The 13,050-nt window shown below is 46.4% G+C and overlaps 1 protein-coding gene across 1 annotated transcript in view; it reads right to left on the bottom strand.

Moving 5' to 3' along the window:
- The window catches only part of UBE2D1 (ubiquitin conjugating enzyme E2 D1), a 70,517-nt gene that overhangs the window by 11,916 nt on the left and 45,551 nt on the right, over positions 1-13,050 (bottom strand). The window contains exons 4-5 of the mRNA XM_033941277.1: positions 11,117-11,194; positions 179-284 (exon numbers count right to left, since the gene is read on the bottom strand). Of these exons, the coding sequence (XP_033797168.1) occupies positions 179-284; positions 11,117-11,194 (184 nt within the window). The remainder of the gene's footprint in view (positions 1-178; positions 285-11,116; positions 11,195-13,050) is intronic.

The raw sequence follows: 13,050 nt of genomic DNA on the forward strand, positions 1-13,050 counted from the left end.
CACATGGTCAAAACGTTACCCATGTTCGTGGCTCTGAGAGGCTGTTTCATTCTAGCAATCAGTAATGGTATTAAAATTAATATGCATTGGGCCTATTACCAGATATAGATTGCATTAAAAACTGAAGCAAATAACTGGAGAGACCAATCACTCCCACCGCTGCAAAAATCAATATTACCTTTTGACACAGTCAGAGCTGGGGACCATTGTGACCTCAGGATATCAAGGCAAATACTTCCATTACTATTTATGTTAGGATGATATATTTTTGTTGTAAAAGCAACCTAGGATTAGAAAACAAAATGTTAGTTTATTTCTGCGTTTTACTTCAGAAAACACATTTCGTGGCATAAACTAGAACTACTCTATTCAGACTGTTCATAGAGCCTAAAACAATATTCCTGTTTTGGTGGTGCCCACAAGTTAAGATACAGAAAAATAAATGCTAATACCAAGTACCATACCTTCATTCTATGACAGTGCTCTATGTTTTCAGACACTACATCGCATACTTCCAAAGCGCAGCAAACAGCATATGAGGTACTGTACTATAAAGCAATACCAGAGAGCAAGAACAAAGATACTTAAACACTATTCTGAAAATCTTGAAGTCTTGTACAGAACTGGTTCTTTAAAAGATCAGAGGCTATGGTACTAAATTCTTTTGATTTCCACCTTGGACATTTAAGACAAAGACATTGCAGAACCTGCATTCTGAGCCTGAGAATTATTAGCCATTATACTGTTGGCATCCATGGGCACAAGATGATACAGGGAGTATGAAATAAGGCAAAGATAATAAAGTGCCAAAGCAAGGGCCCAAAAGAAGCAGCATGCCAGGTTGGGAAAGCAAAGTTGCTTACTTGTAACAGATGTTCTCTGTACAGTAGGGGAATGCAGCCAAACTTGTCGGTGAAGTCTGCTGACTGAGCCTGTATGCCGGTGCTCTCCCCTAGATATAGTAAGCTTTTGGCTTACTGAGCATGTGCAGGATGCCCTACACCTGGAGCCCCTCCCCTCATCTTGTCAGTTCTGTCTAGCACTATAACAAATCTAGATGAGGGGGTGGTGGGCAGGCAAGTGTGGCTGCATTCCCCTGCTATGGAGAACACCTGTTACAGGTAAGCAACTTTGTTTTCTCCGGAGACAAGCAGGGTATATGCAGGCACACTTGTTGGAGAGTCCCAAGCTGAAAAAGCAAACGGGCAGTAGATTTAAAAAAAAAAAAAAAAAAAAAAAAAAAAAAAAATTATTAAATTAAAAAAAACACCCCACAAAGCAAATAAATTACATAAGACTGTCCAAAACAAACATCTTGTGCTAAGCTTTGGTCTAAACCAGTGGTTCCCAACCCTGTCCTGGAGGAACACCAGGCCAATTGGGTTTTCAGGCTAGCCCTAATGAATATGCATGAAGCAAATTTGCATGCCTATCACTTCCATCATATGCAAATCTCTCTCATGCATATTCATTAGGGCTAGCCTGAAAACCCGATTGGCCTGGTGTTCCTCCAGGACAGGGTTGGGAATCACTGGTCTAAACAATAGTGCTTTGTAAACATATGAACTGAAAGCACAGTTACTTACCGTAACAGGTGTTATCCAGGTACAGCAGGCATATATTCTCACATGTGGGTGGGTGATGTCATCTACGGAGCCCCAGCGCGGACAGCTTTTCAAGCTAACTTGATTGAAGTTTCAAGTTTGCTATGCTGCACCACGCATGTGCATGCCTTCTTGCCCACTAGAGGGCGCATCCCCACCTCGTGGTCCTCAGTTCCATATCCAGCAAAGAAGCCATCCCCGGGGAGGAGGGCGGGTTGTGAGAATATATGCCTGCTGTCCCTGGATAACACCTGTTACGGTAAGTAACTGTGCTTTATCCCAGGACAAGCAGGCATGATATTCTCACATGTGGGTGACCTCCAAGCCAACCAAAAAAGGGCAGGTGGGAGGATGGCAATTTAGGAAAACAGATTTCGCAAAACTGACTGGCCAAACCGGCCGTCACTCCTGGATAACGTATCCAGACAGTAGTGGGAGGTGAAAGTATGAACCGAAGACCAAGTGGCAGCCTTGCAGATGTCCTCCATCGGAGTAGACCGGAGGAAAGCAACAGAAGCTGCCATCGCTCGGACCTTATGTCCCGTAACCCGACCATGCAGCTCGAGACCAGCCTGAGCGTAGCAAAAAGAAATACAAGCAGCCAACCAGTTGGACAAGGTGCGCTTGGAAACAGGACGTCCCAACCGATTAGGATCAAAGGACAAAAATAATTGAGGAACCTTCCGATGAGACTTGGTGCGTTGCAGATAAAAAGCCAACGCCCTCTTACAGTCAAGAGTGTGAAGCGCCACCTCCCCAGGATGAGCGTGGGGCTTCGGAAAAAACACCGGAAGAACAATTGACGGATTGAGGTGGAAATCAGACACAACCTTAGGTAAAAATTTAGGATGGGTGCGAAGAACCACCTTGTCATGATGGAACACAGTAAAGGGCGGGTCCGCAACCAAAGCCTGCAGCTTACTAATCCGACGAGCAGACGCAAGCGCAAGTAAAAAGATCACCTTCCAAGTGAGAAACTTAAGAAGAGACTTGTCAATTGGCTCAAAAGGAGGTTTCATCAGCTGAGCCAAGACCACATTAAGATCCCAAACCACAGGAGGAGGTTTCAGAGGAGCACCCAAGCGTCTGACGTGATCATAGTCCAGGCCGAATGAAAGGCCCGCAGCCAGCCCCCGATGGGCAGGGGGTCCGCCCCCATCCGCTCATCACGTCAAAAAGACGGCGCCGGCTTAGACGCCCCTTGCGTCTGAGGTTTCGGCTGGGCCCCTCTGCCCTGCTGCGGTGGGCGCCTGGGCGGAGGCCTCGAGAATGCTGGTGTAGACTTTTGAGGGTATCGCCGCGGCGGAGGTCTAAATGGCTTCTGCGGCGTTACCCGTGGTTTAGGACGGACCAAGGAGGCGATGGAGCGCTCGTGTTCGAACAGGCGTTTGGTCGCCGCCTCCAAGGACTCATCGAACAATTCCGATCCGACACATGGCAGATTGGCTAGGCGCTCCTGCAAGTTCGGGTCCATATCAACCGTTCGGAGCCATGCGAGACGGCGCATCGCTACTGCAAAGGCGGAGACTCTGGAGGCCAACTCAAATGCGTCGTAAACCACATGAAAAAGGTATAGGCGCAGCTGTGACAAGTTGGCCATAAATTTACCAAAGTCCCCCTTATGGGAATCCGGCATGACCCCATGATAAAGGGGTAATGCCTTCACCATCTGCCTCAGATAAGATGAAAAAGTGAAAGCATAATTAAGGACCCTGGCCGCCATCATGGAATTGGAATAGAGGCGGCGACCAAACTTGTCCAAAGTCCGTCCTTCCCGCCCGGGAGGGACCGCAGCGGAGACCCTAGAAGGCTGGGACTTCTTTAACGCCGACTCCACCAGCAACGACTGGTGAGACAGTTGCGCCTTCTCGAAGCCCTTACATGGGATGGTACGGTACTTCGACTCCATTTTAGATGGAACCGCTGTGACTGTAAGAGGGGAGTCCAAGTTCATCAGGAAGGTCTGATGGAGGACTTTATTAAGAGGCAGACGAGGGGTCTCCCTCGGGGGAGAAGGTAAATCCTGCTCCTCCAAAAACTCCTTGGTGTATTGTGAACCAGACACCAGATCCAGGTCAAAGGCTCTCCCCATATCAAGCACAAATCTGGAAAAGGAGGAGGGTTTGGACGGAGGGGAGGGCGATCGAGAGGTCCGCGTCTCTAAAAAGGAAGGGGAAGCCTCACGGGAATAACGAGGTTCCCTACCAGACCCCGAGCCCCAAGAGGCCGCCCCGAGCGATCTCGACGGGGTCGGGGATCGCCTATGCCCCGAGGAACCCCTGTGTGAAGTCCCCGGGGTACGAGGCACCGAGGTCTGCCCCTTCCGTTTCGGCGAGGAGTCTCTCGACAACCCTCCCTTGGAGGAACGGAACAACCTCGGATTATCGAGGCGGAGCTCCGAGATACGTAGCGTCTCAGCCCCGGTCAGCGAGGAGCGACCGCGCCTCCGAGGAGACCCGCGAGAACGCTTGGGCTTCCTCGGCCTTCGCCCGAGGCCGACCCGAGGGCGAGGAGCCCTGGGAGGACCTCGACGAGGAAGAAGTGGAAGAGATCCTCCGAACTCTCCGCTCCTTGTCCCGAGGCCGCACACTCCGTTCCGGCTGGTCGACCGAGGTCGAGGGCAAGGTTGGGGTCGAGGTCGGAACCACCCCGGGGGCCGAAGTCGAGGGCACCGAGACCGAGGCCGCCGAAGCCGGGGCACTCGAGGCCGAAGCCGGCTGCAGGTGCGCTAAGGCGCCGGACAGCTCCGAGGTAATGAGGGCACGGAGCAAGTCCTGAAAAGCCGGCACCGCCATCATGGCTGGTAGATCCGGGGCCGGCGGGTGCTCCCTCGAGGGCGACCTCGGTCTCAAGTATTCCCGCCGCCCCCGCGAGGATCCCGAGGATGGCTTCTTCGAAGTTGGAGCTGAGGAAGGAAGAGAGGACTTACCCCCTGTCGACTTCGAAGTCGAGGCCGTCGGCTTCGAGGAAGCAGGATGTCTCGGCGAGGCCGAGGTCAAGGCCAGGGCCGAAACCGAGGCCGACGTCGAGGCCTGCTCCGCGGGGTCGACAGCAAAGAGCTCCGCCATTCTGGCACGACGACGGCGGAGAGCTCTTGGCTGAAAAGTCGAGCACCTGGGACAGGAATCGGTGGGGTGCTCGGGATCCAGGCAAAGTAAGCACCACCGGTGGGGATCGGTGAGAGAAAGTAGCCGATCGCACCGGGTGCACTTTTTAAAGCCCGTCAAAGGACGGGACATGAAATCGAAAAACGGCCGGGAACGGAACGAGGTCCCGCGGCCGCGGCTACCGGGAGCCCCCAGAGCCGAACGAAAAATCTTTTTTTTTTTCCGACGATTAACAAACACACGAACGAATAAAAAAATAAAGCAAGCACAGCGACCGAGAAAAATGACTCAGACGCGGTGTCAGAAGGCAAAAAAGAGAGAGCACAATTTCCACAGGGCTTCTGGCTCCGCGGAAAAAACTGAACTGAGGACCACGAGGTGGGGATGCGCCCTCTAGTGGGCAAGAAGGCATGCACATGTGTGGTGCAGCATAGCAAACTTGAAACTTCAATCAAGTTTGCTTGAAAAGCTGTCCGCGCTGGGGCTCCGTAGATGACGTCACCCACCCACATGTGAGAATATCATGCCTGCTTGTCCTGGGATAAGACCAGATGCTCTGCAGATATCTTGAATTGGGATTGATTTCAAGTTTGCTATTGAAGCAGCTGTAGCTTATGTGCCCTAACTGAACTAGGGGTCTGTATATGAGCTGCAGTGTGTAATCCAAGATGATATAGCTCTTTCAGTTGCTGGTTGGCCAAGGGTAGCTGGATTGTAGGAAAAAAATAGTTTGCTGGATTTGCGGAACTTAGAAGTCTCCTTGAGGTAAAAAGGAAGTTCTCTTCTGCAATCTAATATATGAAGGGACTCTTCTGCTGCAGAGGAGTAAGGAGGTAGAAAGAATGACGGCAAAGTGATGGTTTAAGATGGAATTCCAAAACCACCTTGGGAAGAAAGTATAGGATGAGTCTGTAATTGCCTTTTATTTGGAAAAAATTATAAATAAGGATAATGTGACTAAAGCTTGAAGCTCACTACCTCTCTTAGCTGATGTGAGTGCTGTAAGAAAGGCTGTTTTTCAGGTAAGGAAGGTGAGAGATGTAGATCCCAGCAGCTCAAAAGGGTCCTTATCAATTGTTCCAACACTACATTGAGGTCTCAGGATGGGGGAGGGTCTCTCAGTGGAGGTCTAAAGATTGGTAAGACCTCTCATAAAACGAGAAATGAAAGGGTGCTGTGAAACTGGTTTACCATGCACCAAAGTGTGGTACGCTGAGATGGCCGACAAACAAAATCTTACAAGTGTAGACGATATAATCCGACGGTCAATGAAAAGGATCTTGACTTCAAGCATGTGCCCATAGGGAAAAATGCTTCCATTTAGCCTGATAAGATTTTCTAGTGGAAGGTCATATTGCTGTAAGCAGAATCGACTTTACTGATTGCAAGAGAGAGGAAGGATGGTTAGGAGTGAACTCTCAATTAGAGAATGACAAGGGAATAAATTTGTCCCTGTCCCTGCAGGAATTCGATTTCCCTGTCCCGTTCCCATGAGTTTTGTCACTGTCTCTACCCTATTCCTATAAGCTCTGTCTTTGCACAAGCCTCGAACACTTATGACTTTTAAAAGTGTTTGAGGCTTGTGCAGATGAGGACAGAGCTTGTAGGGATGGGGCAGGGGCAGGAAAATAACTCACAGGAACGGGACAATGCGTCTCCATGGAGATGGGGGAAATTTGTCCTAGTGTCATTCTCTACTCTAAATTTCCAAGCCGTCAGACTGAGACTGCGGAGATTGGGATGCAGTAGTTATTTCTCTTCTCTCTCAGCAGAACGGCCGATCCCCTAAGAGACTTAAGAGGAGCATCCAGAAGGTCCAGGAGTAATGGATACATATCTGTCTGGGCCACCAGGGTGCAATGAGAATAAGTTGTGCCTTGTCTGCGGTAAATTTCTAAAGAACCCTGGAAATGAGACGACAATGGTGGGAAAGCATAGAGAAGATTTTGACTCCATGGAATAGAAAATGCATCTCTTGTTATTGCTCATGGAGCTTGACATAGGGCGCAAAACAGGTTGTATTAAGCATTGATCTGAGAAACAAAGAGATCCACCTGGGGAGTCCCCTATTGTTGGAAAATGTGGTGTAGAACAGTCGGATTTAGGGTCCACTTGCGAGGCTAGAGTTTCTCACTGAGGGAGTCTGCCCAGACATTGCATTTCCCTGAAATATAGACTACATGAAGGCCCACTTGCAGAGAAAGAGCGTAGTTTCATAGACAGTAAGCTTCCCGAGCCCCCCTGCTTGTTTACATAAAATATAGCCATTTGATTTGTCTGTCTGAACGAGAATGTTTCCACAAAGAGTGTAATAAACTGTTTGGGGCTCTAAGTGATTGATATGCAGGGTCATTTCATTTGTTGACCACCGACCCCGAGTTTCAAGACTGTTGAGGTGGTTGGAAGCATTGGTTGTTATGAAAGTAGTGGAGGTAGAAGTTGGAATGGACATCCTTTTTGCAGGAAGGTGTAATGAATCTACCACAGGAGAGAATCTTTTGAACTTTGAAGACAGAGGAATCAGCTTTGAAAGTGGATAGAGGCATCAATTCCAGTGTAGCTTCAGGTGCCACTGTAGCGGACGCCAGTGGATTCTGGCATATAGCACCAGCAAAAGCAATGCTGTCATGTGGCCTAAAACCGTGTTTCTCAACCCGCGGTACACGTAAACTAGGGGGGTATGCAGGCCGCCTGTTCGGGGTATGCGGCCTGGTCGCCAATTCCTGCCTGTCCATCTGCCGCCGCCACACGGGATCTTATGTTCCTGCCACCCCCCCCCTACCCCTGCCACTCCCACGACAACCTTCTTGGAGCCACACTCGCTCCTTCAGCGGCGCTCCTTGCGATGGGTGATGCACGCAATTCAGGTGCTGCACATAAGTGGCTGACACAGAAACCTTCTCTTTGATGTCAGTGTTGACGTCGAAGAGAAGGCTTCTGGGTCAGCCATGTGCAGGTTATTGCTTGCACCATCCATTGTTGGAGTTCTGCTGGGGGTTGAGGATCGAAGGAGGAGGGAGTGCAGTTCTGACAAGTAAGGGGGACTTAATGTTAGCTTGGACTTCTCGAAGTTCATAATGAAACCCAGTGTTTGCAAGGTGTGCACTGTGGTTTGAATGGCGAGTAGAAGATGGTCTTTGGAATGAGCTACCAATAGCCAATCGTCTAGGTAAGGGAACACTATATGGTGCTGTCTTCACAAATGCACCACTACACAGCTAGGCACTTTGTGAACATCCTAATGACATGCTAAAGGGCAAGACTTTGTACTGGAAATGCATGTTGAGAAACTTTAAAGCATAGAAAGTACCAGTGGGACAGATGAATGAGAATATGAGTGTATGCATTCATGAGGTCTAGGGCTGTTAACCAATTGTGTTTTAGTAAAAGAATTGCTGAATTTTTCCCTCTTGAGGCAGGCAGTGAGAGGTCTGAAATTGAGGATTGGGCATCTTTCTTGGGCATTAGGAAAAATTTTGAATAAAACCCCAGATTTGAAGGAGTGGTACCTTTTCTATAGCATTGTTTTGGAGAAGAAATAGCTCTGCTGCAAGTTGAGGAATTGCAAAGTTGCAGCCAAATCTTTCAGCATGGAGCTGGGAAAAGACCGCAAGGCTGAAACTGAGCCCCCAGGTGCCTTTCCAGAAACATCCACTGTTAACAGCAGCGTCCCAGTGCCTCTCTGTGTGGGACATGCCGCTAAAATTACCACTGGTGGAGAAGTGGTATCATTTGTCTGGAAAGGCTTCTTTCTGTGTCCTGCCGTAACTGCCAGATTTTTCTTTTTCTGATGGCAACGACTGAATAGAATCAGAACCTTAAGAAGGAGGTTCTGGAGCTAAAACAGACAGAGTAAGACGTTTATGTGGTACCTGGTCGTGGTACAGAGAAGATGTAAAGGCAACCTGTTTAGTCTTAGCATGGGTTTTTGCTGATTTTGATGTGATTTTCAAAGTTGCAGCCAAATCTTTGAGCATGGAGCTGGGAGAGGACTGCAAGACCAAAACTGAGCCCCTGGGAGACTTCACAGAAACAACCACTGTCAACAGCGACATCTCTGTGTCTTTCTGTGCCGATAAAGGAGCCACTGGTGGAAAGGGTGTATCGCCCCTCTGGATAGGCTTCTTTTTGTGTCCTGTTGCAACTGCTGTTTTCTCTCTTCTCTGCCGGCGTTGCTGAGCTTCCCTCTCCCAGTGGTACTGAGACAGGGCCCTAGGGGGAGGGATCAAGCAGTGAAGTTGGTGGCCCTCGACACAGTTCTGGCATGAAGAGGGAGAGAGTCGCTGTCCATGGCGTTGGCCACAAAGGAAAAAATGTTTTTGTGGTTTTTAAGACCGTGCCCTATTGTTTGTCGATGGGTTTTTTTTTTTCTCCTAGAGGCTTTTTTTTCTTTTTTATTAAATTAATGGAAATAAATAATGCCATAATGGCTAGAAAGCCTTTTGACTTTCTTCTTTTTTTTCCTGAGAGAGGGGAGAGCTGCAAGCAACTATACAGAAGCGGTTGAAGAAAAAAAACTGACAGGATGGGGGGCGGTTCCAGGTATAGAGTATCCTGCACATGCTCAGTAAGCCCATTCATTCCTGTCCCAGTGCCTCTGCTAAATCAAAATGGCTGCTGAGGATTCCATGGGAGGTCCCAGCAGCCATTCTGACATTACACTGCTCCTGCTTATACTGATGCCCATCTCCAAAATAGCTATTGGGACCTCCTGTGGCAGTCTCAAGGTTGCTACAGGAGATCTCAGCAGCCATTTTGATTCAGCCGAAATAAGTGAGCTTCAGTCCTACCTACCCCTAAAGAGGCCAGTAGACCACCAGAGTTTGTTAAGGTAGGCCTGGGCAGACTAGAGGGTCAGGTCTTTGCCGGTGGGAGGGGAGGGGTGGTGCCCAGAGAAACTCTTTTTCCTGCAGGAGGGTGGCTGACTCCTGCTTGACTGGGGGTGGAGAAGGATGGACAGACGGACAAGGAGAGCATGGTGATTTCCGTTTCAACTTCAGTTCCAGCCAAAACCAAGCGGCGCATTTCAGCCATGGATTCGAAACCACTGACATGACTACCCAAGGTCAAAAGGGTCAATGGGGGAAGATGTGAACCTTTGCTTCCATGGTTCTCAGCCAGTCATAGACTACTCTATTTCAACTGCAGTTTCAATGTTTAAATATACAGTAGTCATATAATTCTATAGGGAAATGCCCATAACACAAATAAATTAATAAAAGAAAAAGAGAGCATTTAAATGGAATGTCACATATTCTATTTTAATTTTTGTCTGTTTATCCTGGTTTTATAATATCTATGGAACCAAACAAGCTTAGCAGTGATTAGATTGCTGCAAAGACAGTGCTGGGCAGAATATATGGTCTGTGCCCAGAATATGTCAAGGACAAATCAAGTATGCATATGGTAACTCGTAATTGGAAAAATTACGATTGCCTCAATTTTCCTTTTATGTTCAAGCTATAGATATGAGAAAGTGAATGCTGACCTGTTGGAGCATAGCAATTGATTTAAATTTGTTTGGGGACCATTGACATCTTTTATTCTTCATTATAGTTGTTTTTTGTCTTTAATTTTTGTTTATTTCCATACACATCTACCAGGGAAGGGTGAGGGTGGGGGGAGGGATACTTTTATCTTAATTTTAGCCCTTTGAATACATACATCCAGGTGGGTGGGAGGAGAATGGGATTAAGTTACTATTTTAAATAGGGAAAGGTTATTGAAAGAATCTATGTATTTATGTTTTTGTTGACTAGTTATTGGATGGATGGTGGGTGGGTGGGGTAAAAATGCTCATGTATGTCTGTAAGATGAATGTGCTTTTCTTGATTTATTATATATTTATATACTTCTGTATTACACTGTTGATATATGAAAATCAATAAGTATTTTTTTAAAAGTATGCATATGTAGAATCACATCACATGTTTCAAGTTTATCCTATTGAGTAGACTGGATGGACCGTACTGGTCTATCAAATATGTATATGTATGTTGTATTTATAATCTGCTTAAGAATGTAGATTTTTGTGAAACATAAAATTTTAAAATAAAATAAGAATAATATCTAAAGAATATAATTAAGAATAATATCTAAAGCTACATTCTGGAACTATTGCAAGATAAAAATCAATAAATATAGCAGAGTTAAAAAAAAAAGAAGAAGATTTAGACAAATTCCTGGCAGTTTCTTAAACTGTTATTGAAGTAGCTACTTTTGGGATTCTGCCAGGTACTTGGAACCTGGATTGATCATTTGGCTAAATAGACCTTTGGTCTGACAAAGTACGATTCTTATTTTACATTATATTTTATAAAAAAGCAGATGATTCACAAAGCACTGCATCAAGATCTTAAGCACTTATAACATCAGGAAATTTAGGAAAACCTCAAAAAAATTTACCTTTGGCGGTTTAAAAGGATAATCTGTTGGAAAATGGATGGTGAGAAAGAAGACTCCTCCCTGGTAAGGGCTGTCGGTCTGAAATGACAAGCAAAAGATTAAACAAATGTTAGTTTTAACTGATAGAATGGTCATGAGAACAAGAGATTAAAGGAAGGTCAAAAGTGGATTCTCTCAAATGTAAGTACAAAAACAAAAACTGCAGTAATGATGTACAGGATGCCAAGTCTTTAATAAACAATCATAAAACAGTTTGTATCCAAAAGGACTGATAAGACCAGACCCGATACGGTCCGTGTTTTGAACATACACTCCTTCCTCAGGGGTCATAGAATGTGTCAATACAAGAGAACCTTACGGATAACTGGATAAAAACTGGAATCAGCAGTGAATAGCCGTAAAAGCTCCCACGTAGGAGCTTTTATGGCTATTCACTGCTGATTCCAGTTGTTATCCATCAGGTTCTCTTGTATTGATACATTCTAGGACCCCTGAGGAAGGAGTGTTTCTTCAAAACACAGAATGTGTCTTGTCTGGTCTTATCAGTCCTTTTGGATACAAACTGTTTTATGATTTTATTTTTATGATACCAATGCTGGAAAAATATGAACTTTATTCCAGCGTTGGTTATTAGCAGAGAAGCTATAAGTTAAGTATTGCTGTTTTTCTTCAATTATTAACGTTTGCTAATTAGTGGTGATTTAATTTGATTAATTGATAGTAATTTTAGTTTTTGATATATTAATACATTTTTTTACAAACCTGAAGTTAGATAAAAATAAATATACATATAAAAATGAAATAAAAATGAAGTATAAATAAAAGGGTGGGAAGGAGGTTTTGAAGTACTGTATTTTTCGCTCTGTACGATGCACTTTTTTCCACCCAAAAGTGGGTGCAAATCTCGGTGCATCTTATGTATCGAAGGTACAAAAAAATTACACCCCTGTACTGTTTAAAAAGCACCTCTCCCGCCGCCAAACCTTTTAAAAACACCCCAACTGCTGTCCCACCGCATACCCACTATACCTCTGTAAAAACACCTCACCCCCCTGCACACCCACCGCCGTATCTTTTTAAAACCCTGAACGCTTACAAATTACCTGGTGGTCCAGTGTGATCCCTCCCTCCTTAGCTGTTTCCTCTTATTTCCCAGCTAGCGGCAAGAGCGTGGCGATCAGGAGCAAAGCTTTCCATGCTCCCGCTTGGGCCCGCAATTTTTCTGAATGGCTGCGATCAGTTCTTGCGGGACTCGTGAGAACTACATAAGAACATAAGAATTGCCACTGCTGGGTCAGACCAGTGGTCCATAGTGCCCAGCAGTCCGCTCATGCGGCAGCCCCCAGGGCAAAGACCAGCGCTCTAAATGAGTCCAGCCTCACCTGCATACGTTTCAGTTTATCAGGAACTTGTCCAACTTTATCTTGAATCCCTGGAGGGTGTTTTCCCCTATAACAGACTCCGGAAGAGCATAGAAACATAGAAACATAGAAATAGACGGCAGTTAAGGGCCCACGGCCCATCTAGTCTGCCCACCTTAATGTCCCTCCCCTACCTTTGCCCTGTGAATAGATCCCATGTGCCGATCCCATTTGGCCTTAAAATCAGGCACGCTGCTGGCCTCAATCACCTGTAGTGGAAGACTATTCCAGCGATCAACCACTCTTTCAGTGAAAAAGAATTTCCTGGTGTCACCTCGTAGTTTCCCGCCCCTGATTTTCAACGGATGCCCTCTTGTTGTCGTGGGACCCTTGAAAAAGAAGATATCTTCCTCCGCCTCGATGCGGCCCGTAAGATACTTGAACGTCTCGATCATGTCCCCCCTCTCTCTGTGCTCCTCGAGCGAGTATAGCTGTAATTTGTCAAGCCGTTTTTCGTATGGTAGATCCTTGAGTCCTGAGACCATCCGGGTGGCCATTCTTTGCACCGACTCC

The sequence above is a fragment of the Geotrypetes seraphini genome, chromosome 4, assembly GCF_902459505.1.
Source record: "Geotrypetes seraphini chromosome 4, aGeoSer1.1, whole genome shotgun sequence".
Lineage (NCBI taxonomy): Eukaryota > Metazoa > Chordata > Amphibia > Gymnophiona > Dermophiidae > Geotrypetes > Geotrypetes seraphini.